Source organism: Lygodium microphyllum, chromosome 29 (genome assembly GCF_053477565.2).
Source record: "Lygodium microphyllum isolate KBCC chromosome 29, Lygodium_microphyllum_v1.1.10, whole genome shotgun sequence".
Classification (NCBI taxonomy): Eukaryota; Viridiplantae; Streptophyta; class Polypodiopsida; order Schizaeales; family Lygodiaceae; genus Lygodium; species Lygodium microphyllum.
In genome coordinates, this window is record NC_141163.1 from 102,705,125 (window position 1) to 102,729,925 (window position 24,801).

At 39.1% G+C, this 24,801-nt stretch overlaps 1 protein-coding gene across 1 annotated transcript in view; it reads right to left on the reverse strand.

The window, feature by feature from the left end:
• Positions 1 to 14,140: 14,140 nt before the first annotated feature.
• LOC148010974 (uncharacterized) overlaps positions 14,141 to 24,801 on the reverse strand; it is a 57,470-nt gene continuing 46,809 nt past the window's right edge. The window contains exons 3-24 of the mRNA XM_087671519.1: positions 22,734 to 22,949; positions 22,565 to 22,656; positions 22,334 to 22,447; positions 22,070 to 22,157; positions 21,891 to 21,980; positions 21,652 to 21,774; positions 21,473 to 21,571; positions 21,232 to 21,354; positions 21,058 to 21,153; positions 20,878 to 20,970; positions 18,348 to 18,421; positions 18,051 to 18,249; positions 17,831 to 17,919; positions 17,286 to 17,689; positions 16,772 to 17,198; positions 16,509 to 16,589; positions 16,311 to 16,406; positions 16,152 to 16,215; positions 15,890 to 16,059; positions 15,363 to 15,801; positions 15,202 to 15,249; positions 14,141 to 15,108 (exon numbers count right to left, since the gene is read on the reverse strand). Of these exons, the coding sequence (XP_087527645.1) occupies positions 15,040 to 15,108; positions 15,202 to 15,249; positions 15,363 to 15,801; positions 15,890 to 16,059; positions 16,152 to 16,215; positions 16,311 to 16,406; positions 16,509 to 16,589; positions 16,772 to 17,198; positions 17,286 to 17,689; positions 17,831 to 17,919; positions 18,051 to 18,249; positions 18,348 to 18,421; positions 20,878 to 20,970; positions 21,058 to 21,153; positions 21,232 to 21,354; positions 21,473 to 21,571; positions 21,652 to 21,774; positions 21,891 to 21,980; positions 22,070 to 22,157; positions 22,334 to 22,447; positions 22,565 to 22,656; positions 22,734 to 22,949 (3,294 nt within the window). The 3' untranslated portion in view covers positions 14,141 to 15,039. The remainder of the gene's footprint in view (positions 15,109 to 15,201; positions 15,250 to 15,362; positions 15,802 to 15,889; positions 16,060 to 16,151; positions 16,216 to 16,310; positions 16,407 to 16,508; positions 16,590 to 16,771; positions 17,199 to 17,285; positions 17,690 to 17,830; positions 17,920 to 18,050; positions 18,250 to 18,347; positions 18,422 to 20,877; positions 20,971 to 21,057; positions 21,154 to 21,231; positions 21,355 to 21,472; positions 21,572 to 21,651; positions 21,775 to 21,890; positions 21,981 to 22,069; positions 22,158 to 22,333; positions 22,448 to 22,564; positions 22,657 to 22,733; positions 22,950 to 24,801) is intronic.

Consider the following 24,801-nt stretch of genomic DNA (forward strand, 5'->3'; position numbering starts at 1 on the left):
CAAAGCTTATGGCAGGAAGCATTAGGGCAAGGAAGTACACGGCTTTTAAAACAGTCTATCAGAGTTATGAGAGTAGAAGGACTGATGAGTCTTGTCCTTCCGATCCTGGTGGTCTTCATCTTCATCTTCTTCTTCCTTTGCTCCATTTTCTTCTTCTTTTTTGATTGCGACTAGATAGGCCTTTTGAGATCTCTTTCTTGCATGGTAGAACTTCTTGGTGTGTCCGGTCATTTTGCAGAAGTCACAGAAGAGCTGATCCTTCTTGCCTTTGTACCTGTTGCCAACATATAATGCATGCTCATCTCTAGAAGTACTTGGTTCTTCCTTAGTTTTTAGCTTCTTTTCCTCTTCTAACAGTAATGCCTGGATATCAACAAGTTCAGGATTTGGCATGTTGATTAAAGTTGTTGATACATTATTATATTCAGGAGGCAAACTCTTAAGTAGAACACCGATGCAAACATCTTCATCCATTTTAATGTTGATTCTTGCAAGTTGGGTTAGGAGTCCTTCCATATAATTGAGATGTGTGGCAAGTGATGTGCTAGACTTCATGTCAAGCCTGAAGAACTCAATCAAGAGACCATACTTTGATGATTTAGATTGTGCATCGAACAGGGTATCAAGTCTTTTCCGTGTATCTTGTGAGGTCTCACAGTTATCCACATGGTGGATATAACTGTCGTCTAGCTCCAGTTTGATAATGGCCTGGGCTCTGTCATCATTTTTTTGCCAAGTAGTTGCAAGGTCTGTGTCCCAAGGTTTCTTCTCTTTGCCATTTGTGATGGCCCAGAGACCATTTTTCATCAAGATGAGCTTGATGCGGGTTTGCCAAGTGTGAAACCCGACTCCTTTGAATCGAGCATTTGGAGAGTCTTTTCCCATGTTGAGGTTGCAAGATCAACAGCAAATCAACACCAGAATTCTGAGATTTTATCAGTAGAAGAGCAGAATGCAGTGTGTCAAGAGACATAGTTAGTGACAGTGTGAAAACACACACGGTCAGTGTTGATGTTGAGCTTGATTCTTCTTGTTCGGGATCGTTCGGTCGTTCTTTAATCTTCTCAGGTCCTTCCCCTCCTTGATTTTATGCTGGGTCAACGGATTAGAGTAACATAGGCTTGGGTTGAGTGTCAGGAGTGAGAAAAACTGAGGAAAAAAAAGCTTGAGAAATTTTGGCTATGGTGGAATTAGGGTTTCTGAGACAAGAGCCTGGTTTTTCTCAGATTGCAAGAGCTATACTTGATCATTTTCAAAAAATTTTACATGCCTAGGAAGCTGACTTCATGGGCTATCAAAGCCCTATCAAAATCGTCCAAATCGTGGACTGTATGAAGCACGCAGGGCACTCGATCAGATTCGGTGTAGTTCAGGACAGGTTTCCGCGATTTGTGTAATGCCAGGGTTAGGGCGCAGCAATGTGGTCAATTTATGTGCCAGGGTGAAGTGCCTTGAGTAGAGGAACAATCCTCTAGAAGGAATCAAGAGCTGAAGTGGCCTGATTGAGAAGTTATTGAAGCTCCAAGTGAGGTAGGTCCTATCTGGCTATGGCAGGCACAAAGCAGAGATTGAGAATTTTCACAATGCTGAGCTTCAGATAGCCAAATGTCATGGATTGATGTGATACAGGGAATCTTTGTGAGTTGGAGAATACTTTTCCAAAAGGAAGCTCCAAGAGATTTGACCTGTGGAGTGAGATATAAGCAGCTCAATCTAACAGGGTGTTGCTGGCTATGGCTGCCATGGAAGCTTTAGTGAGAGTAGAGTTGGGAGATGAAGTCATGAGCTGACATTGAGCTAGATTGAGGTTGAGAGGAATCAAGAGAGGCTGGAGAAGCAATGCCATGCCCAACTGGGCTCTGATACCATGTGAGAAATGCTGGATCTAGAGCATGGCAGTGAGTTATGGTGGATGAAAGAAGAAGTGTGGACTCATGATGAAGAAGATAAAGACACTGTTTGTTACACAAGTGAATTAGGTTCCAAGATTGAGACTTGGACTCATAAACACAATCTTGTGTATGTGGACAATGACATTGACACTTCACTAAAATGAAAAGAGTGCTATCATTGCATTAAGAAAAGGAAGCAAGTACAATGCTTTATAGGAAAGTAGGAAACTGCAGTAGGCACCATTGTGCATATGGGATAGGTTAGCCTGCATGTCCTTAGCCCTGAAGCTCCATACAAAGAGGCTGTTTAGTGAGTGTGATTGCTGAGTCTCAACAAAAGTAATGTGAGATCAGCCTATTAAGCATCAATTGCATACATAAAGCATGACAAGAGCATGTGCATGTCACCAAGTCACATGGTTTCATTGTAAGACCCTCAAGCTCAACTACTACATAACCAAATGCTCAATGTAATATCCAAATGTCAAGTGGCGGCTCCCATTGGAACAAAAGTCAAATGCAAACGAGCAAATAAAGCTCAAAACATCATGTGGAAGGCATCCGTACATCCAAGTTCCAAGTGTCATATATCTAGGAGTATCCGACCCATGTAACTTGCAAAGCTCTTACTAGAGCATCAAATAACCATACATAATAGTGAATGACAATCAACATCAAGATTCAAAACTCCAATCTCATCTCAAAAGCGATCCGAAAGCATAACCAAGCATGTAACATAAACCATAAGCATCAATACATCACCCCGAATAATCGATACGAACCCATGAGCAATATGAATATAGTTTCAATGATAAAATAGCATTCATACCTGCTTATTACAACTAAGCAAAAGATTGCTCAAATCAATCCCATAGCATTCCAATACATTGGCATAACATCCCCAGATGATCTGGCATCAAATAGACATCCTCAGAAGCATAAGTGACCTCTAGATAATCAACGAAGTGTTGTCGTGAATTGTATGACAGCAAACTATCACAAATTGTGAATCAATTCTGATCCCAAGAGCTCCAACAACTAATGCCCAATGCCAAATACAAGTGCTAGGAGATGTTGCCAATGATCACCAATGATGGCAAGAGTGCCAAGAGCTTTGAGAATGGGGCAGACTAATCAGGGATGAGGGGGCAGCAAATAGGTATAATTCATGTTGAATTGCTAGCCACTCATACTACCTCTATTGATGATATTGAGTGATATTGAGCACATATTGAAGCTCAAGCAATGGTCTAAAGCTCCAGAACAAGCCTCAAGTGGAGGGAGAAACCGACAAAGAAGTGGGAGCAAGATTCATACCTCGAGAAGAAGAGGACTGAACTGCCATGGAAACTTCAAGTTAAAGCTTTTCTCGGTCTGAAGTAAACGGAAGGGGTTGAGCCCCTCAATGCCAATGCAATGGCTTTGATACTAATTGAAGGAAGTGCGACCTAAAGTGGAAGCACGGAGCGGAAGCAAGCTATGGTGGAAAGAGCAAGAGCAAGGGAGAAGAGACACAAGATGTGGAAACTCCAACAGTCACAATGTGTGACCGGCCTTCCCTTTATTCAAATGTCACTAAAAGAATAAATAATAAAGTGATTGTGATGGGCACTCGCTACCTGTAGTGTACAAGTGTGCGGGTATGCAGGTACTGTCAGTGTAACTAATACACATGCGGCTAGGCACAGATGCCTTTACCCCCAACATGCAAGGCATTGAGTTTAAGGATAATCTTCCTCTCCTTCTCTTGCATGTGACACTTTTTGAGGCATGGGACACTTTCTGCACTACCATGTGTGCTAATATACCTAAGGAGGGTTTGAAATTGTAGGATGTAGTGGGTGTATTATTAAATGAAGAGGTTAACAGAAAGAACATTGATGCTTCTCATATCTCTCATACTTTGATAGTCAAAGACAATAATGCTAAGAGCAGTAATGACCGCCATGGGAGTGACTCTCAAAAGTCTCACTCTCAGTCACATGGCCAATCTTGCAATAAGTCCCAAGGCTATAAGTTCACAATGACTTGTCATTATTATGGGGAGCATAGTGATTCAGGGGCTTCATTTCATGTTACCCCTTATTGAGAGTGGTTCCACTCCTATCGCAACATGACAGGATCTATTAGATTAGGTAATAACTTGGCATTGGATATTGTTGGTACTGAAGATGTCTAGGTATAGTTTACTTCAAGTAATATCTTTACTTTGCATAACATACGCCAAGTTCTGGCTTTGACTAAAAGCTACTCTTTGTTGGGCAATCCAATGATACAGATTACTTTGGATCCTTTGGGAATTCCTCATGGAAGCTTACCCATGGGAACCTTGTTCTGGCACAAGGTACCAAGCATAGTACTCCTTATCCCTTGCTTGTTTATGGGTCTATCAACCATGTTTTAGAAGTGACTACAGTACTACATGTATCGTTATGGTATCATCGCCTTGGGTACATGTCATTAAAGGGAATGAAAATGCTTACCCATTTGCAGTATTGTCCACCCCTTGACTATAAATGTTTTGGCTCTTGTGATCATTGTCTTTATGGTAAGCAGAAATGTAGTTCGCATAAGAAGTCTGGTATCACATGCATGGGTGAGCCTCTAGCTCTTGTTCATTTTGATATTTGTGGGCCTATGCCCTGCAAGTCATCAAGTGGCATGAAGTATTTCATTACTTTCATTGGTGATTACTCACATAAGATCTTGGCATATCCCATAAAACAAAAGTGTGAAGTCTTGGCTCAGTTGACTACCCCATACACCCCACACCATAATGGTATGGCTGAGCACATGAATAGGACAATTCAAGAGAGAGTCTATAAAATGCTTAGCCAAGCAAGATTACCACAGCACTTTTGGATTGAGATAGTTACTACTACCATATGAATAGAACAATTCAAGAGAGAGTCCATAGTATGCTTAGCCAGACAGGCTTACCACAGCACTTTTGGGTTGAGACAGTTACTACTACCATACATTTGATTAATCGATCTCTATGCACTGCTCTTAACTATCTAGTTGCTGAGGAGGTATGGTCTAGAAAACCTCCATCATATGCTCATTTGTATGCCTTTGGTTGTGAGGTGTTTTGCATGTTCCCAAGGATAAGCACAATAAGCTAGATCCTAAATCCTTGAAATACATCTTTCTTAGTTATGGGGATGCAAGTGAGATGGGCTATCACCTATGGGATCCATAGGCTCGAAAGGTCAATCGTAGCCGTGATATTATTTCTCATGAGAAGAAAATGTATAAGTAACTTGAGCATGTCATTGAGGTACACAGGGTGATATTTCAAGAGGAGCCTCATATTACTATATAGGTAGCTACATAGCCTACAATAGTTGATACTCCAGTGACCCACAACCATGATGTTAGACAATATGTATAGGCCCCACAGTCGATTTTGAAGCAATCTAATAGAGATAGACGTCAACGTGATTGGTTTGCGTCCTCCATGGATTATGTTATGGTGACAGATGATGATGAGTCTATTACCTATGATGAGGCCATGTGCAAAGATGATAGTCAGTCCTCTTGGGAGAGAGTTATGCAGTCACAATATGACTCATTGTCGAAAAATCATACGTGGGAGAAAATGGATCAAAGATGAGCTTTGAGACCACTCATAAGAAAGTAAGATGGAGGAGAGAGAAAATAGATTGCAAGAGCGAGAAAAAAGTGAGAGGATACTAGAGGAAAATAGACAAAGAGATAAAGAGGAGAAAAAAAGAGCAAGAAGCCATAAAAGCTTAGAGAGAAATCTTGGAAGATGAAGAGACTTTTCTTACATTAAGATATGGTGAAAATGAAATAGGTCTCTTATGTCTCTATATACCTAGGCCAATGTGGCTCAAAGCATATATGAAATATAATCAAAAATATTTGCTAGCTTTTCCCTTCAATACTAATGACACAAGGGTGGACCTCCTCATACAATTGAAGGATGATAAAGGTATAACCCTTATCTTGAATATGCAAGCATGAGATGCCTTGTACGGAACGAGTTATGCCCTAAAAGAAAGGTATAAACTCCTCTATGATGTATCCTATACAGGGACCTAGTGCAAGTAATGATATTTGTGAGGATGGGGTGCCTAGGATGCTCTCCTAGTGTACGGACACCCTAAGGGACCAACATGGTTACGTGCCACAAAGGCCTGCGTGGGATTGCACAAGCTAATGATTGTGGGCTTCGCAGCTTACCTCCCAACTTGGAATATTCCTGTGTGATAAGCGTGTATCTAGGCTAGTGCAAGTGGATGTGCATATGGGTTTGTAATCAGGCTTAATATCCCCATGTGTTCTAGACCTAAGGGTGTTTTATCCTTTATGCTGAACTAAGGTATCCTATGTGTGCGAGGATTGTGCTTGTGCATGTAGGGCAAGTCCTACATGACAGTGTGTCTACCAAGAACCTAAGGTGTATCTTACAATGTAGTGTGGCGGCTAAGATCCGAGCTGCGCCTAAGTACTGACGGTAATCGAGTGTCGAGGGACCCTACTCTCAAGATCAAGTGAAATGTGTCCTATATCCTAGTAATTAAGTGCTCTAGACCCTACATGACCAATGTGACTAATGTGTCTCTAATGAGAAAATGTGAACGGTTGGTTGATTTTTATTATTAAATTGTGTGTTTAGCGCGAATGCGCGTGGAAAAGATGGGTGAATAAATAGTTTATTTTAGCAATTAATTGTGATTAAAGAGGTAATAAAAATAAATAAATCTCACAAAATAAATACTTGTTAGGGATGTGTGTGTGAAACCTATGTGATTATCCCAATCTATATATGTGTGAGTAACCAATGTGATATATATGACTAACCTAAGTAGAATGGGTTCAACCTAAGGTGAGTGAGTTACAAACCTACATGAGTTAATATCCCAAGGTCAATAATGTGTGGCTAAACTAATGTGTGCACGGAACCAACCTAGGTGAGTGTTAAACCGAGTGAGAGTGTGTAGCTGATGAAGCCGGTGTAAGTGGCCAACCTAGATGAGTGTGACTCATGTAGTTTGCGTCTAAGAGTGTGTGACTTGATGACCCAAAGAGACGACGATTCAATGGAAAATGAAAATGTTAGTGTTGCTTCCAGCTAGATGGTGGCCTCGATGCAACAACCCACGAGGATGCATAGCAAGCAGCCCTGCGTCCGCTACCCTTCTTCCTTGTTACCCCATTTTTGGGCATCTTCTCGCTATCTAGATCCATGTCTTCTTCCCACAGTCAATCGCCACGCTCCACCTTTGTCCTCCCAAATTTTCTTCTTCTTCAAGCTTCCTCTCTCAATAATGTGCCCAACTCACCTCCTCCATCCCATCAATCTAAGTCTCTCAACTTCTCCCCTTTACCTTAGTGGGTACTCAATGGTCCTATCTTTTCTTGCATTCATGCAACGGGAACCTTTGCATTATGCCACCCCGTGGTTATATTCCTTCTTTATATGTATTTTGTTCCTATTTGTGTTTTGGTAAGTTCTGGGTTCTTTATGGCTGATTCAACATTCTCGATTCAATTTTTTCCTCATTCTAATTTGCATGAGTCTTCTTCTATTATATCTTCCACAAGGTTTCTCCTTCTTCTCTTCTCTTTTCCACAACTCAATCCTTGTCCTAGACTAGTCACGCACATTTCAAAGCATGCAAGTTGTGAGTATAGACAACCAATCCCCCCCCCCAGCCAATCAAGAGTGCAATAACTATAAGAACCTTGACAATGCACCATCCTTTGTCCAAGAATAGAACCAAAATGTTGAGCTAAACACAGAACAACCATGACATTTGATAGACTTCTATTCTTTCAAAGACTGTAAGTCACTTTGGCAACAATCTCTTACCTTGTCTTCTCAACACTCTACTCTAACTAGCCACACATCCTTCTCTCTAACCTTAGAAAGCAAGAACACAAGACTAGCTTCGAGATGTAGTAAACTCGCCAACTTACCTTCCTATGTTGTAGTCCAAGGCTCAAAGACTATTCCATGATCTAAGAAACACAATCCAACACCATTGCTTCTTTGCATCCACCACCAAATATACCCACATCAAGAGCAAAAACAATAGACCAAAAGAACAAGAGAGAAAGAGTTTCTTCGTGCTCAATCCTTCGCTCTCTTGCAATCTCACAATCTCACGCATAAGTCCAAACTTGACTTTCTTACCATAGATGAGAAGAAGATGTAGAAAAGCAAAAAGATGATGTAGAGCTTTCTATCCCAAGTCCTGCACTTAGTACAACTCTCTCTCTCTCTCTCTCTCTCTCTCTCTCTCTCTCTCTCTCTCTCTCTCTCTCTCTCTCTCTCTCTCTCTCTCTCTCTCTCTCTCTCTCTCTCTCTCTCTCTCTCTCTCTCTCTCTCTCTCTCTCTCTCTCTCTCTCTCTCTCTCAACAATCGAGACAATATGATAGAATAAAAGTGAATGAATACTTAATTGTTGCACTGACAAAGTTTTTGTACCATCGATGCATCAACAAGGATGATTATGACTTAGATCTCCCACACTTATATAGATCAAAATCAGGGTTATGCCCTCTCTATGAATTAGGATTTGTCCCCCTTTTGCATTTTAGGGTTTCCATAGCTATGAATTAGAGTTTGTGCCCTTTCTTGGGTGTCCTACCCACTTTGTGGGCTCTTGCTTAGTTCTTCCTTGTTACACAATTCTACCTTAACCTAATTCTAGACCATTTTAATTACATTTTCATGTGTACAACTCGGACAAAAATTACTAGTGTGCCAAATACAATTATGGATAATAATATGATGTATATGCAACTCTCACAAAATAATACAACAATAAATATGATATATCTATAAAGTGATACAAGTACCCAAAATAACACAATGAATTTCCAAAAATAATAATCCTCAAAATAATAAATCTAACACTTATGCTCTGATTTTTCTTTGGCCTTCCTTCCACATTTGTTGTTAACAACTACTGGGATTAGCTATACCCTAGCTAGATGTCGCATTTGACCCAATGTAGTGGAAATGGAGGTAGCCTTCTCATAAGCCTATGGCACTAAGATCTCTAGCTAAAACTAGCCAAGCTCACTCGAAATAAACAAGCCCGCATGCATATAACTAAGCTCAAGATAATGATTCATGGCACCTCATGTCCCCTTATATAGTAAAAAGTCCTACAGTAGTCATAGTCCATGCTGCTAGTCACCAAGAAGTTGACTCACTACACAGAGAATCAAAAGCACAAGAAAAACTACTATAAACATATCAAATGATGGGCTTGCCAAGGTACAACATGTAGGGTTGAAGGTAGTCGATGAACATTTATCCATGTGGATCTATCAAATCGAGTTTCCTAACATGATGTGATACATTTTCGTATTTTTTAATCAGATTCTAACATGTATTGCAAGGTTACTCTAATCAAATCGAGAATAAAAGTGCAAATTTTTTCTTATTAAAACTTTAACAACACCAAAAAAAATGCTTCAATGTTTTATTTTGTTTGACATGATTTCAATGAAGCACAATCGTGTCATTATGAACACAATAAGGACATCAAATCATGAATCACCTTAGATGATTGCGTGAGGATACTAGCTAGCCCCTATTAAGCATCACCCTTTTACAATTCCCCTCAGACCTTGTAGACTAGGAAGCTACCAACATGATGCTTTGAGAATTCCATCCTAGCAAAAGAGACCTCATTTAGCACCTTCACCAAAATACCACTCCCAAATACAAGAACCCTTCAATGGGGATGTTAGTGGCACAACTTTTTAAACAGAAGTCTGCTTTGATCAACAACCTATAGTGCATGGTACTAAATCTATATAGTGAATTTATGCACTTCCATCACCATTGCACACTTATCTTTTACTTGCATCAATAATTACTCAAAAAAATAAATGCATTATAAGGCAACCAATCTATGTTCCACCACAAGGAGTACAGTAATAATAATCAATATTATAAGATAAAGGATACCTGCTTACTTTTGAAAGGGAAATGTATGGATGCCCTCTATCTTTGTCATATGCTTCCATATGGTGCCATAAAGAGCATATCATTAGAAATACTTGCCATGAGTCTCCTTAAGAGCACAATGTAGCTTAAGCCTCCCAATTATAGAGTGCTAAGTGATGTGTGTGAACACACCATCGTAGCACGCTTTTCCTCACTTTCAATCATCTATAGCCTATTTTATCCTTTTATACAAAATATTTTACAATATTCATTTCTACATGTAAGGATATTTACATTGTACTCTTGTTGTATTGTATAGCATAGCTTGGCCTTGTGCAAATTTTCCTCTATACAAGCAACTTTTACATACCATAGCTCAACCTTGTATAAATTTTCATCTATACAAGTAATCAATGGCCATGGTTGATAATAGCAATGTATTCCATATGTTAGTTGTTGAGGAAAAGTTAAATGGGATCAACTATTACTGTGGGCTTACATGATGCATCATGTATTGGTTGCAAAATAGTTGTGAAACATTGAATATGGAACTGAACTCTAGATTATTGAAGATGTTGCAACCAAGTCAGGATGAATCTTTCAGATTTTGTTTTGGTGCAATTAATGCTAGAACGCAATCGCACCTATTGTTAAGAAATTTTACTAAAATGGAAGAGATGTGCATGATCATGCCTTGATTGTGTTATCTATTAAACATACCATAATCCCACATATTTTCTCATAAAAGACAATGACAGATATTATGGATACATTTTATGTTTATATCAAGGAAGAAATGAGGCTCACATTGCAATTTGCATAAGCAATTAGAGAGTGAACGTAATCACATATAAGATTTTGCCAAACTACTTGCGTGTGCAGGTTGTTCTTAATGGTGTTCAATCCAATACAGAGTGGACCTTTAATGGGCAATGCACTTATGGTTGCTACATGATTCTTCCATATCTCTTGTAGATTCAAATATATGGTACTTTGAGAGTGGTGTCACTAAGCATAGTATTTGCAACGTAGTTTGTTTATTCTCTTGAGTTTGTAATACCTAAGCATACTATCACATGAACTAATAACCTCCTCTTGTCCAATTAAAGAAGTTGGCAACATTATGTTGATCACTACTAATGGTAGGACTTTCACACTTTCCAATGCTTTGGATATGTTAAAGATAAAAATGATTTATTGTCAATTTTTGGACTTTCCAAATTGGCTTGATTGTTAGATTTATGGACAGTAGATGTAGTGCTCATGATCTCTCCTATGATAATATAGTTTTGACATGTAGTTGCAATGTTATGTGTTACATAGACCTAATAATTATGAAAAATGTGTGGAAGATACAACATGTGCAATCACACATTCACTAGTTTGCTATGATGGTATCTTCATTGCCTAATCTTGAGGGACATAAAAAACATATTTGTGAGGGATCTAGAGGTACTATTGAGGCACAAGCTCCCATGAACATAGAATGTCACTCTAATAGAGTTATTATTCTCATTATCAAAGTATAGATTTGTGAGTGATATATATTGGGTATAATTTAGCAAGTTTCCTATCCAAAAGATAGTTGAATGAGAGCCTTTTGCAAAATGTAACTTATAGACAACGATGTTTATCCTCTAATGCAAATACCACCTTTTGGTGACTACAAGTGAAGTTAATAAAAAATAAGGATACCATTTATCCTCTCTCTCTCTCTCTCTCTCTCTCTCTCTCTCTCTCTCTCTCTCTCTCTCTCTCTCTCTCTCTCTCTCTCTCTCTCTCTCTCTCTCTCTCTCTCTCTCTCTCTCTCTCTCTCTCTCTCTCTCTCTCTACACTCTTACACTCAGCTTCTACCTCACATCCCACCATTACTTCCTCTCAATTGGTATCAGAGCCACATTAGATTTATGGAAGCTCGTGCTTAAAGCAAGTACTATTCTCATTATCATAATCTAGATTTGAGACAAGCATGTGCTAGAGCCACTAACGCTCAATTTGGGGATGCAATAGCCCATTTTGACATTGATTTGGGCAAACATTAGTTTTGGGATTGAAGCAAAATGGCTTTACTGTGAATGCTTGGGAAGAGACCTTAGAACATGTTTTTAATATATACAAGCATAGGGCTTGGTTAAGCAAGGGGGTAGCTTCTCTTTTGGAAGCAAGGGCTTTGCTTGTTACATGCAAAGGGTGTAAGAAAGGCACTCAAGTTGGGCCTTAAGCAAAGGCTCTACTTGCCTCTATAAGAGAAATTGTTTAACTAATGTGAGCATGCTATTGAGGGAGGAGAGAGAGAGAGAGAGAGAGAGAGAGAGAGAGAGGTGTCTTGAAGCAGTTATGTGAATATGGAGAAGTGGGAGAAGATGAAATTTTGTTAGTTTTCATTAAATAAAATTAAAAAACTATAAAACAAACCAAAAGCTAAAGTTAATTGCTATTTATAAAATAGACTTAAATAAGTAGAATAAAATAAAAAATATATTATATAAAACAAGATTTTTTGGACTAGCTAGCACCACCTTTATAGCTTGTCACAAAGAACCTTTTTGCATGCTACTTTAACATGCTAGAGCCCCTATATAAACACCAATTTTAATTGTGTATAAACCATTGAGCACATGGATATGTGTTGTATGCTTAGAAACATGTGTGCATCTATTCATACATACATGCACAAATGTGCACATGTACATGATTATGTTGCAAAGTCCCAACATATTATTCACAAGACAAAAAGACAACACATTCAATCCATGTATGCATATAACTATGTAGATAGTTACAACATTTTGCTTATCTTGCAAGAAGTCCGAAAACGGAATAACATGAAAAGAGCCCAATGCATTTAAATCACCTACATTTAAAGAGTGCAAAATAAATCTCCCTTGAGAACATGGAGCACATCTAATTTCATGCAACACAATATCAATTATGCGCTATGTCAAAAAAAATTCACCGAGAGAAAATGTTTCTATGCTACCACATTAGCTAATCACCCAAGAAATTTCCCTAAAGTTACCCTCCATATCTTAAGGGCACTAAGAAAGAGAGAATACAAAACACATGGAATCCAATTCATAGGTTTACTTTAACAAATGCACATTGGAATACAATCACACTACTGCAATTTTATGCCATATTTAGACATGTATTGAACATGACATACACATTAGAAAGTTAACTAAAATTCCATAAAAGGTTATGAGATCCCTAAAAGGAAAATGTTACACTACAACCTTCATACAACACAATAATGAAGTTGGTTCCATTGCACAAGTTTGTTAGATTGGGTATCTAGTTATAAGTCACATCACGAACAAGGATGCAAGATGGTGATTAGCATTGTTCCTACTTATCTCAGTTACTTGGACTCCAAACTATATAGAAGAGTTGGTAGAACTTGTTAGGCATGCATTGTGTAAGGAACTCACTATCCAAGACAAATTTGGCTCTCAAAAGTGTCACTACCTCTAAGAGCAACAATGTTGCCCTATGTTGAATGTAGAGATTGATAATAATAGCTCAAGTTTGAACTATTGTAGACTGTGTGAAGTACAATCCCTAGGTAGATATTATTGAGGCATAGCATTAAGATTTGAATTTTGCAAAGCATTGAGGTGTGTATCTAACATACATTAAAACTCAACCATCCTAGTGGCATATTTAGTTTCAACCCGAGGACAAAAACTCAATGATTAGCGTTTCAATCACTTCAAACAAATACCTTTTTTGCTACGGCTTCCCTACACATCTCACAGCATTTTCACATTCCTAGTTTGGACACATCGAGTATGACAAAATTCGCTACCCAAATACCAATTCTATTCCATGGTTAAGATCGGGCTAATATTTAGAAAGTAAACTCCACTACAAGACATTAGAATCCTACTACATGGCTTAGACTCGGCTAACTTTTAATCCAAAGTACTTTCTAAATTGCACTGCTATTAGGATCCATCATAAAATAGTTTAAGATAAGTGATGGGTCACCAAGAAAGTAAATTAGATCTAATCGTGCATGGATAATTGTGCAAAGTGATGGAACGATCGTTTCAAGTGTGCAAAATAATTCTCCCTTAGCGCAAATGCATCTTTGTGTGGAGGGTTTTCAAAGGTGATCACATTCATCTTCCCATTTGGAGTCCCATACTAGACAAGTATGGGGCATTCTCTCGAGAATGAATGGATCTCTATGGATGTATGGGACCCTCTCTCAAGAGTAGATCTCTATGGATGTATAGATCGATCATTAGTCACACAAGGATCTTAAAAAAAGTATTCTCAATTGTTGGTTTGCACTAAAACATCCTTGATTATCTCATCAGAGCTGCAATCAATCAAACTTTGACATGCATGTAGAACTTCCATATAAGCTGAATACATGAATTATTGTTGTAGCAAGTGAGTCCTATGGCATCTACAAGTGTTCCTTTGAGATTTCAATTGTATCTGCGAGTGTCCTTAAGAGTAGCAGCTAGGAGCGTTGTACGTGCAGGTTCTATGGCATTTGCAAGTGTCATCCTTGAGAGATGGCTACTGAATGGATGGAAACTATTCCATCCTATCGTTCCTACATGACTTATTTAGTCTTAACGACCCCATCATTCCTACATGACTTATTTAGTCTTAACGACCCCATCAAGTTCTATCTTCCTTGTAATTTCTGGTGGGCTCCAAATGGCAGTTTTGGTTGTTTCCTTCAATGCTGCCTTTTGTTTGTTGGCCAGATGGTCTCTTGTGCATCTGAACCTTCTTTACTTCGACAACCTTTATGGAGAAGTGAGGGTGTAGTTGCATCTGCAGAGCTATGTAGTAATATACGGGAGACATGTGGTATTAGCGACTCCATCACTATCTGAAAAGCTCCATAAGAGAGGATATTACAATGTCAAATACAAAAATGGCTTTGATATTTTACAATCATGGGAATCAGAGGATGATGTTGAAATGGATTCAAAAGAATTCTCTCTTTGTAGAAGGGAAGAATCTCACAGCCTGTGTGCACTTTTTCTATACCTAGAGAAGCACTATTGTGTTGTATTTTACATCTTCCAGTCCTATCAGTTGGATAGGACATTACCTCAGAACTAATCAAAAATGGACTCAGGAAAGTGAACCCAACTACATTCCATGTTGGATACCACTATCACACAATATATATGAACACGGTGAAGACAAGATGCCAAAATTGATAGATATTAGCTTGTGTGCCTATTCTTTCTGCCTCTTGCTCACATCAGGCAAAAGCAACTCGGATCTCCTCTTTGACAAACTGCAGTGCTGTTTGTATCACAGAGTAACATCATTCAGCTGAAATAAACAACAACTGCATATTCAAAACCATAATTGTAAAACTTCTAGTTTGAGCCTTACCAGACTCCCACCAATCAGCATATCATCATTCACTGGATCTGTCAGTACCTGAGATGCACAAAATTGTCAGTTCAAATTACTCAGGAAAAGCAGAGTTCCTGTAAGCTTCTCATGAATGTCAAAGTTCCACTAAGCATCTGTTGAAGCAATGTTCCTGCTACCTTATTTGATGGCGATGCTTCACTCAAGTAATGATGGTTTACAGTTGACGGTACTCCATGGAGCATCTCATCTTTGTTCACCTGTGATAAATGAGAACTACTTTTACAATGTATACCATCATCCTCCAGTACTACCACCCCAGCAGATGTGTCCACCAATGCAGTAGATTGTATTTGACGAGATCCTTCTTGTGTTGGCAATACAGAATGGGATGGCCTGAATTGCAAGTCATGCTCACCACCATTTTGATCTTGATTCAAAGAACCAACCAAAGGATCTGTAGAATTCAACCTAGAATCACAACTTTGATTTTCTAGCTTATTTGGCACATGCTTTAAAACAGGCTGCTCATATTTGACACCATCTATGTACACTATAAATCCCATTTGGCTATTCCCACAAGCCATTCCCAAAGCTTCTTGGCTTTGCCTTATCATCCTGTCAAATAATAGTTCATGATCAATGAGAAGAACAAACAGAAGCTGCAAGTAGATACAAACATTTCTTAAGAAGCCATGCTCCTCACCAGCGCTTCTTAGCAGCCTCTGACACTGCAGCCCTCCGTTTGATTTCTCTGTCGCTTAGCCCATTTGGCAGGCATTCGATGATTTTCTTTAATCTCATAGCCAAAACAGAATCATGAGGCCATTCATCTTCTTGCACTTCATCCTTGAACTCCATCTTTTGGCCAATGTTCTGTCAGGGAATTACAACATAAATACACCAGCACCACTGAAACCATCCCTCCAATCTGTCTAAGATTTTACTCCCGATTACACCAGTATTACCTGATCAGTCAGACCATGCTTCACATTATCCAATCTGGCAGCAAAGCATAGGCTTGGATCTTCCCTGCAAAAAGAGCAAGCATTCATTAAGGCTTCCAAATTGATACCATCTAGGATGCCACTCCTATGCACTCATTGTATTGTTAAGTCACAAATTACCTAATTTTGGTAAATTCCTTGTGGCCATGCTTAAGAGCACCTTGCATAAGATTGAGATCTTCAGTATCTCCCCACCAAATTGGAAGCTTTTTAGACCTGTGCCACGACAACCAGCTCAATAATGTAAGGAACATTGTTCTCACTACTATTAAGGTGTCCAGAAAAACCCTGCCAAGTTTGCAGCATAAGCTTTGATACCTTGGCAATGAAACAGGAGAAAACTTCTCGGTAGCCAATGCCTTAGAAAGCACATCACGCTCATGTAGGATCTGCAAGTACCTGAAAATGCACAAGCAAAAACATTCTCTTTTGCGATTCCTCTTGATCTTTTTCCAATTAATAGGCCAAGCTGGACACCAATTAAAAGATTAAAAATCTTGGCTGGAGCACTTTGTTGCTTCAAAAATAGGCAACCAGCATTGTAAAGCACGTAAGACCATGGATGATCAAGCTCAACTTACTTTGCTGCATTCTTCTGTAGGCGCATTAAGAAGTATTGGGAAGTCAATGCCTTCCTAGCAAAAGGAGGTATTTGGGGGTGTATCCCTATAATATTTGCCTTTTCACTAGAATGTGGGGACTCCTGAGAATTCTGTTCATCTTCACCTTTGTTTCCAGGATTAGCATGAGAATCTTTTCTACTGCCTTCAGATATAGCATCCTCTGTAGCGCTAATGTTTGTTTCTGGCATAGCTTGAAGGGGAGAAATAACAACATTTTGTTCCATTGCCTGTGAGCCACTTTCCTTCCTTGTATTGGTGCTTCTCTCTTTTTCCTCACTTTCTTCTTTTTCCACAAAGTAATGACAAAACTGAATTAACGTATCTGCAAGTTGTTGCACCTCAGAAAGACCACGATGCTCCAACTCAGCTTCAACAAGGATTTGCTCTGGCCACATTGCACTGAAAAGTGAGTATGTTTACAACAAGTATTTAACCAGACAGTCCTCAAGTACAAATAGTTCCAAAGTTTTACCTTCACGTCCTTTCCCTAGCATCAACAAGCGGTTTTCAAGCCGTTTCACTTCTTTGTCTGACCACTGCTTCACCCCATCTTCCACATCAGCATCTTTGCTACGCCTGTTAACTGTAGCCCTTTTTCTTACTTCTGAGTTACTTTTATCATCATCAGAACCTTCATCAGACATTTCACCCTTTTCCTTGTAATTAACTTGAGCCCTTCTTCTGGGGCCCGTATAAGGAACTTCCTCTCGCCTATCAGCAGTTAATACAGCCTGGCAGGCATCAGGAAGAAGCTCTTGCCAGAACTGACCAGATTCCATTGAAAAATTTGGGTTATTATTACCATCATCAATCTCCTCTGCAGTAGTCTCAGGAGTAGAAATGAATGTGGCCACTGAGAATGAATTATTGCCACGACTGAAACAGTACACCCAGCCAAGTCAGTCAAACCTCTAAGCAGCTAAAGCGGTCACTACATGCACAAAAGCACCAGAAGACCAAAAATTCCTCCCCTTCATCAAAAGGGGGAAAGAAGGCTAAAGCTTGCAGTTTAGTTACCCCCCAATGAGCCGCTTTTGGGTGCGTTGCTCAAGGATCTGATCAATGTTCTGGGCATGGAATGCTGCAGCATCAGCCTCTTCTTCCTCCTGTCTTGCATCAAGATGAAAAATTCATTCTTGTTACAAAAGAAAATTGCAAAAACCTTTCATTCTCAGCCAGAGAAATTATAATTAACCTGATGCTTGAAAGATAAGGCACAGAAATATCACTTACCCACCTTCAATAAATCATAGGCACCTCGTTTTAATAAACTTTCAATATTTTTGCTATGTTCAATGTCTGCACCTGAGCCCAGGATGTTTCCCAGTATTGCCTCATCAAGCCCATATTTTCGAGATGAGCACTCAAAAAGGTGCTGTTCATATGTATTTCTTGTTATTAACCTATAAACCTTAACATCTTTTGTTTGACCGATCCTGATACAAGAAATCATTTGAAACAGGATGCAAAACTTTTAGTGTCAATCACACACAAAAGGAAACGCAAATTCATGTGTAATAGTCAAACGTAATACCTGTGGCAACGAGCCATTGCTTGCAAGTCATTTTGTGGATTCCAATCAGAGTCGTAAATTATGCAAGTATCTGCCTGTCAACAAATGGCAAAGAGTATAGTTATTGAAACCAGATGCGGATACTAAATTGCAGAAGATTTGCTATGAGTATAACTATCAAAACCAAACAGCCAATAAAAGTGGATAGTAAATGGCAGAACATATGAATTGATACTTTCCACGCATGCAGTTTTTTCAAGAAATGATTCCTAGCACAAGTTAACCAAATGTCCGTTAAAGATAACTTCTTGGCTGCTTGTGAACTAGTTCACAGAAAGTAAGGCAGATGGAGGAAACAACTACTGAGGGTAAGAGCAGTGTTTGTTGAATGCCCTCCTCCGTAAAGGACAGGGCCAAGCCTCCATATGGCAATATAGAAAGGTGATGATCAGCCACATGCTCTGATGTGCCTTGTGCACAACCCTAGGATCCTAAGGATGTGGAGCCTATATTCAATGCCATATTTATCAGACAGGAACTCAAGACTCCAAATGACAGGTTTGTCTAGCCATGCCAAGTGACCAGTCAGGCTGGCAATGAGGTCCTATCTCAAGACTCTGACCTGGAGTACATAACACATCTAAGAAAATCTACAGTAGCAGAATAGAGCTTGCCATTGATGAGCATCATCTGCACCTAAGAAAAGAGGCATCTGGATGTAGGCAATTATGTGATCAAACCCAGATATTTGACAAGCCGAACTTTAAGTCAGAATATGTGTGCAGTTCTGCCTAAGATTAAAGCATAAAATTTGTGGATCCAAATCTATTGAGCTTGTCTGGAATGCCAAAAGCAAAAGCTTGATGTCTTCAAAAAAGCTCCACAGACATACAGGAGAGTGACTTCCTAGCCAACCATATACCACAATCTGCAACCATTGCAATGAGCATAAACACATAATTACACGGGCAACGTCCACACAGATCTCCAAGTTAAATCCACCCTACCCTGGTCCATTAACAATACTTGAGAAAATTGGATGAGTAGCTTTTACAAGTTAGAGCTTCATTCACAATCCTTAAGAAAGTCAGATGTGTCATGTTAGAGCCTCCAATACAAAGTAAGAAACACGTAGTTTGCTATATGAGTTAGCCCACAGCTCTTGGCCCAATTAATTTTCCACGAGGATATGCTGAACTCAACACTTACTGCGCTTATATCCCCTTATCTCCAAGTCAGACTTTGGCTTGGGTTTATGGATCCTATATTCTCATTTTTGTAAAGACGTGTAGTTTTTTAGTTCCCCATCTACATGGCTTTTAGACATGCTTACAAACATTGAAGCTGATATTCCACTTGCATGGATTGACAGGCCATGAACTAATCTGTTGATCTATTGCAAAAATTTGCAGTTTGTTCTTTGGTAGACCGTCTTCATTTACAAGGAAGATAGAATTCTTATTTTCTTTGTCTCTCACAAAGCTTTGTCAATGTAGTCTATTGAAAGGTGTGACGTTGCACAACTTGAAAAGCAACGGTATATTAAAGCAATCCATTCCTCGTTTCCTCAAACTCTTAGAGTTTGTCAGTTCTTGATAACTAGCTGTTATGTTATCAACTAGTCTAGAGTTCATACACGATGAAAGGGACTTTTCCTTGTATAGTTCATTTTTAGTTTGTGCAGTAAATGCATGATTGGTTATGATTAAATTGCAAAATCAGTGATAAATGTGTTCCTTCTACGACTGTCCTGATGTTCTTCAAATTCTCACACCTTAATGTTCATAATTCAGCCAAGAAAATGGCTTAAAAGGCTGAAGTAAGACATTGATTTTCTATCCAAAGCCATACTGTTGCAAACTTAAGAAAGTGCAACTATCAGCATCCATGCATGTTAAGTAATGAAGAGCTCTCTCTATAAAATGTGCTACCTTCTGAGCTCTAGGACTGCCATAGGTTGCTTCGATTAAGGTATTCTTGATACATTTCATTGTATGTTCATACTGAACAAAGTTCCACTCAATTCAATCCATGACTTCTTTCTTTTACTGTGTGCTTTCTGATCATAATTAATTGTTCCATATACCCAATCATTGGATCTTATCCAATAAAGGCAAGGCTATTAAGGCAAGTTGATGTTCTATCTAAAATTGATCAGAATAATCAGATGACAGGAAGGGTCAAAGATGGCCTTTATAGAGTGCACTAGCCTCAAAGTTATTACAACCAATGCCACCTCAAATGGATCATGCCACCAAGTGGCAGATGTGCTTATAGAGGTCACTCTTGTCAATAAACCCCAAGGTGATTACAACTGCTCCAGCTTGCTTTAAGATAATTCCCAGAAATGAAGAAATGATGTTCAAACTAGCAAGACAATACCTACTTTCCAGCTCATGCTGTGCGAAAATAAGTCTACTCAACAAATTTAATATTTTATAAGACCAAGTTCACAAAACTACGAATCTATTAACTGCAGTTAAAAGAGACGCGGTGTTCATTCACCGGGGTTATTATGGGCATAGAGTATAAGAAGCAGAGTTCTTCTTACTGCTGTCAAAGTAATTCCTAGACCTCCAGCACGAGTGCTCAGCAAAAATACAAAAGTTTCACTTCCTCTAGCAGAGTACCTGTCAATGGCAGCCTGCAGCAAACTAATAAAGTTGGACACAGGAACCTTTAAAATAAGCAAAAATTACTTCGTGAGTAAGCTGAATAGGTTGACCAAAACCTGTCGTTCAGAACCCCGAATTTTCCCATCTATCCGCTCATAAGAATAGCCCTTCATATGAAGGTATTCCTCTAAGAGATCTAGCATCATTGTAAACTGCCATTAACAAAAATATAAACAATTCAGTAAGGAAGTGGCTGCAAGGTCATTGCACAATGACACTAACAATTTTACCTGTGAGAATATTAAAACACGATGGCCAGAATCCTTCAACATGGGTAACAGCTTGTCCAAGAGAAGCATTTTCCCAGAACTTTGACATAGTATTTTCTGAGATACCTCAACCCTTGCTTCCTTCTGCGCACAACATGCATAGCACACCATCAGCAACATTGAACAAATTTCACCTGCCACCCATCTCCTGAAGAGAATGAGTTTAAAAACTCAACAAACAGGAGCCCAAAGCAAAGTTTACCTGATCAACCTGATATCCATTAGTGAACTTTGATGTCAAGTGCTCTTCTAACCCATCACAAAGGAACGGATGATTGCAAAGCTTTCGCAACTCCATTGCCTGAAAATTTTCAACCTTACATACTGAATGGGAGCACATAGAATTCCGACAAGGAGAGATTTTTAAGGTTATAAACACACCACATTACGAAGATTAGGCAAATTACTGCTTTGAGACCCTCTTAGAAGATCTGCAATCCGATTTTCATATATTCCTTTGTAGTAGGACCTTTGCTCATGGGTAAGCTCAACCCATATAATTGTCTGTCACAAAAGACAAAGGCTTAGCAAACAAAGCTGATTTTTTTTACAATTGTGGAAGGAATCATGATCTTTGACCTTAAAAACGCTTCATTAGAAATGCAACAAAATCAGATGACCTCCTCTTTCAAAGGGATACTCTTCTCCACATCCTCTTTCATTCGTCGCAGAAGTCGTGGCTTGAGTATGTTATCTTGCAAGTCTTTCACCTTAGATAATGCAAGTAAGTACTGATTACTATCCCAAATATCAGTTCCACAGATGCAAGTATGTACTGATTACTGCACACCACCTTTACCTGCTCCACATTCTTGATATCTCCATATTTCAACAGAAATTCATCTTCAGACTTGAATTGATCAGGATCTAAGATATTTAAGAGGCCACTGCACACAACAAGAATGCAAAATGATGAACAGCTGTTGTCAAAGAAGTCAAGTTGCTAAAGATGCTTACAGCAATCACTAATCAGTAAAGAGATACAGTTACAGCCAGATTGGCTGTTTCAAAATGCAATGTTTCAACAAGGTGTTTCATAAGCCGAGGCAAGGTAGCAGCGTACAAGATCTCCTTTGTGTTATTCTGGACAGGCGTGCCTGTTAAAAGTAGCAAGCCTCCCTTTTTAACAGACATTTCCTTCAATGTGCGAGATGTCTTTGACTGTTTGGTTTTCAGCCTGCAACCAGTTCAATTGCAAAATCATAGGGCTGCTCAAATGGCTATTATTTGTTACAAACCAAGGCGCTTAAAATGCAGAAATACTTGCAAATATAATCATCTGAATTTTGCAAACCTGTGAGCCTCATCAACAATAATGTACTGCCACTCATGCTTTGCTAGGTAAAAGTGATCCTTCATAAGTACCTCATAACCTGTCAAAAGCACCTGCAGAAAGGAGTTCCTTTAAAAAATAAAACTCACACTTAAATTTACTACTATGTCTAATCTAGGTGATCACTCACATTAAACTTCAGTATGGGCTTTTTCCCAGAACTCCAGAACTCGTATTCTTTCATAATGTTTCTGTCATCCGCGCTTCCACTATAGACCAGACAGTTCATATTGGTAAGCGATTCAATCTCTCTTTGCCAGTGTCCTAGTGTTGAAACAGGAGCCACAACCAGAAAAGGCCCTTTGATTTTCCACTTCACACGCAGATTTTGAAGCATGGCAATGGACTGCAGTCAACCACAACAAGAACAGAGGATAAATAGGCAAAAGAGAATTCAGCCCTCTAACAGAAAGCATTCAGAGAACCTCAGTTAATGAAGAACACAGATATCTTATGTCAACCTTACTAGTTATTGTATCCTATTTCATCTACAGTTCCAGGAAATATAATTCAATCACCCCTAAATTTCAGTAAGAAAAAGCCAAAAGATTGCAAGCCTTATCTCATGAGAACAAAGCCAAGACTCAGAAGCAGCTTCCATGTCAAGAAATTAATTTCTACATGGGAACTACTGAGTTATAACACTGTTTTTATAATGTACCCCGAAAGAGCTTTCACATGAATATCCATACTATAAAGGTCCCTAAATCTTGGGGGATCCCTAAATTTTAGGAAATCCCTAGATTTTAGGAGCCTTGAATTGGCCTAAAAATGCTATTTCTTTAAAAAAAATTGTTGCTAAATTTAGTTGTTTTTAGTTTTTTGATAGTCTCGGGCAAAAAGGAAAGTCATAAAGAAATAACAAGTGTCAACACACTTGTCCCTTAAGCTTCCAAGTGCCCCACCACTCATCTCACTTCATAATATATGGCTAGATATTTGTCTTGTGCTACTTTACTTTCCCTCTTTACACGCGTCATTGTCACAAGTGACGGGGGACGGGGATGGGGACAGGACGGGACGGGACGGGATGGGATGGGACAGGGACATCTATCTGCTGCATTTCCCACTCCACAAAAGGATCCGCCTTTGTAATCATGTTTTTACCAAGCGTACGCAAGTTAGCACTCACAAAAACCAAATCACTTGCCTCTTGTATGCCAATGCAATTTCTTTTCTTAGATGCTATATGGCTGTAAGAGCTCCACAATTGCTCCAGACATGATGAACTAACTACCAAGATAAGTACACAAATGGCCAAACTATGTCACATGAATCAAACATGATGAACTAACTACCAAGCTAAGTACACGCCCTTCTGTACCACAATCCTTCCACCATAGTGCTGCCCCAACCTTGAATCGATCCACAAGTGCATCTGGACAGCCAAAGGAGCCCTCTTGCTCCCTATATTGAGCCAGCTGATTTCTAATTTTTCTCTTAGTGTCAGTATCAAGCACCAACCTATCCAATATTGCCCTCCAACCAGCCGATACTTCTTTATCTGTCATTCGATCACCCCCCTAAAACTCTAGATCCAAGACAAATGTTGTTGCATGCAAGGGAGAGTAATAGGAATTCCATCTACTAACACACAACTCATGGATGGTCTCATACCTATATGCATCAGGCTCCAAATCTTTCAATCTCTCCATCATCATGTCCATGACCTCATACACCTTACCAATGCATGGCTGCATACCATCTACAAGCCTCAATAAATGCATTATTGGCTGTACCATAGCATCAATATGCTTCACATCATCCCAAAACACAAGATTTTCTACCAATTCTTTACATTCCATCCCTATAGCAGTGATAGCTAGTGGCGAAGAAGTAAACTCATCATTAATAAAAAGTTGTCGCAAAGCACCACTACATGAGCTCAATCGACCTAACATGAGAAAATTAAATGCAAACCGAGTATCCAAATATTTTAAAAGCATTTTACCTAACTTCTTGCTGAACTCATGGCGCAAGAACTAATGATTCAGCACAAATGATACCATCAATTTTGCATTATCAATGATAGGCTCTATCCATGACAGCTTTCCAATATCTTTCAACAAGTTATTCAGACAGTGAGCCATGCAAAAAGAAACTGTAATATGAGGATAAACACTCTGTAAAATAACAGTTGCAGCCCTATTTGTGGACTCACCATCAACAACAAACGCCACAACAAGATCTCTACCAAT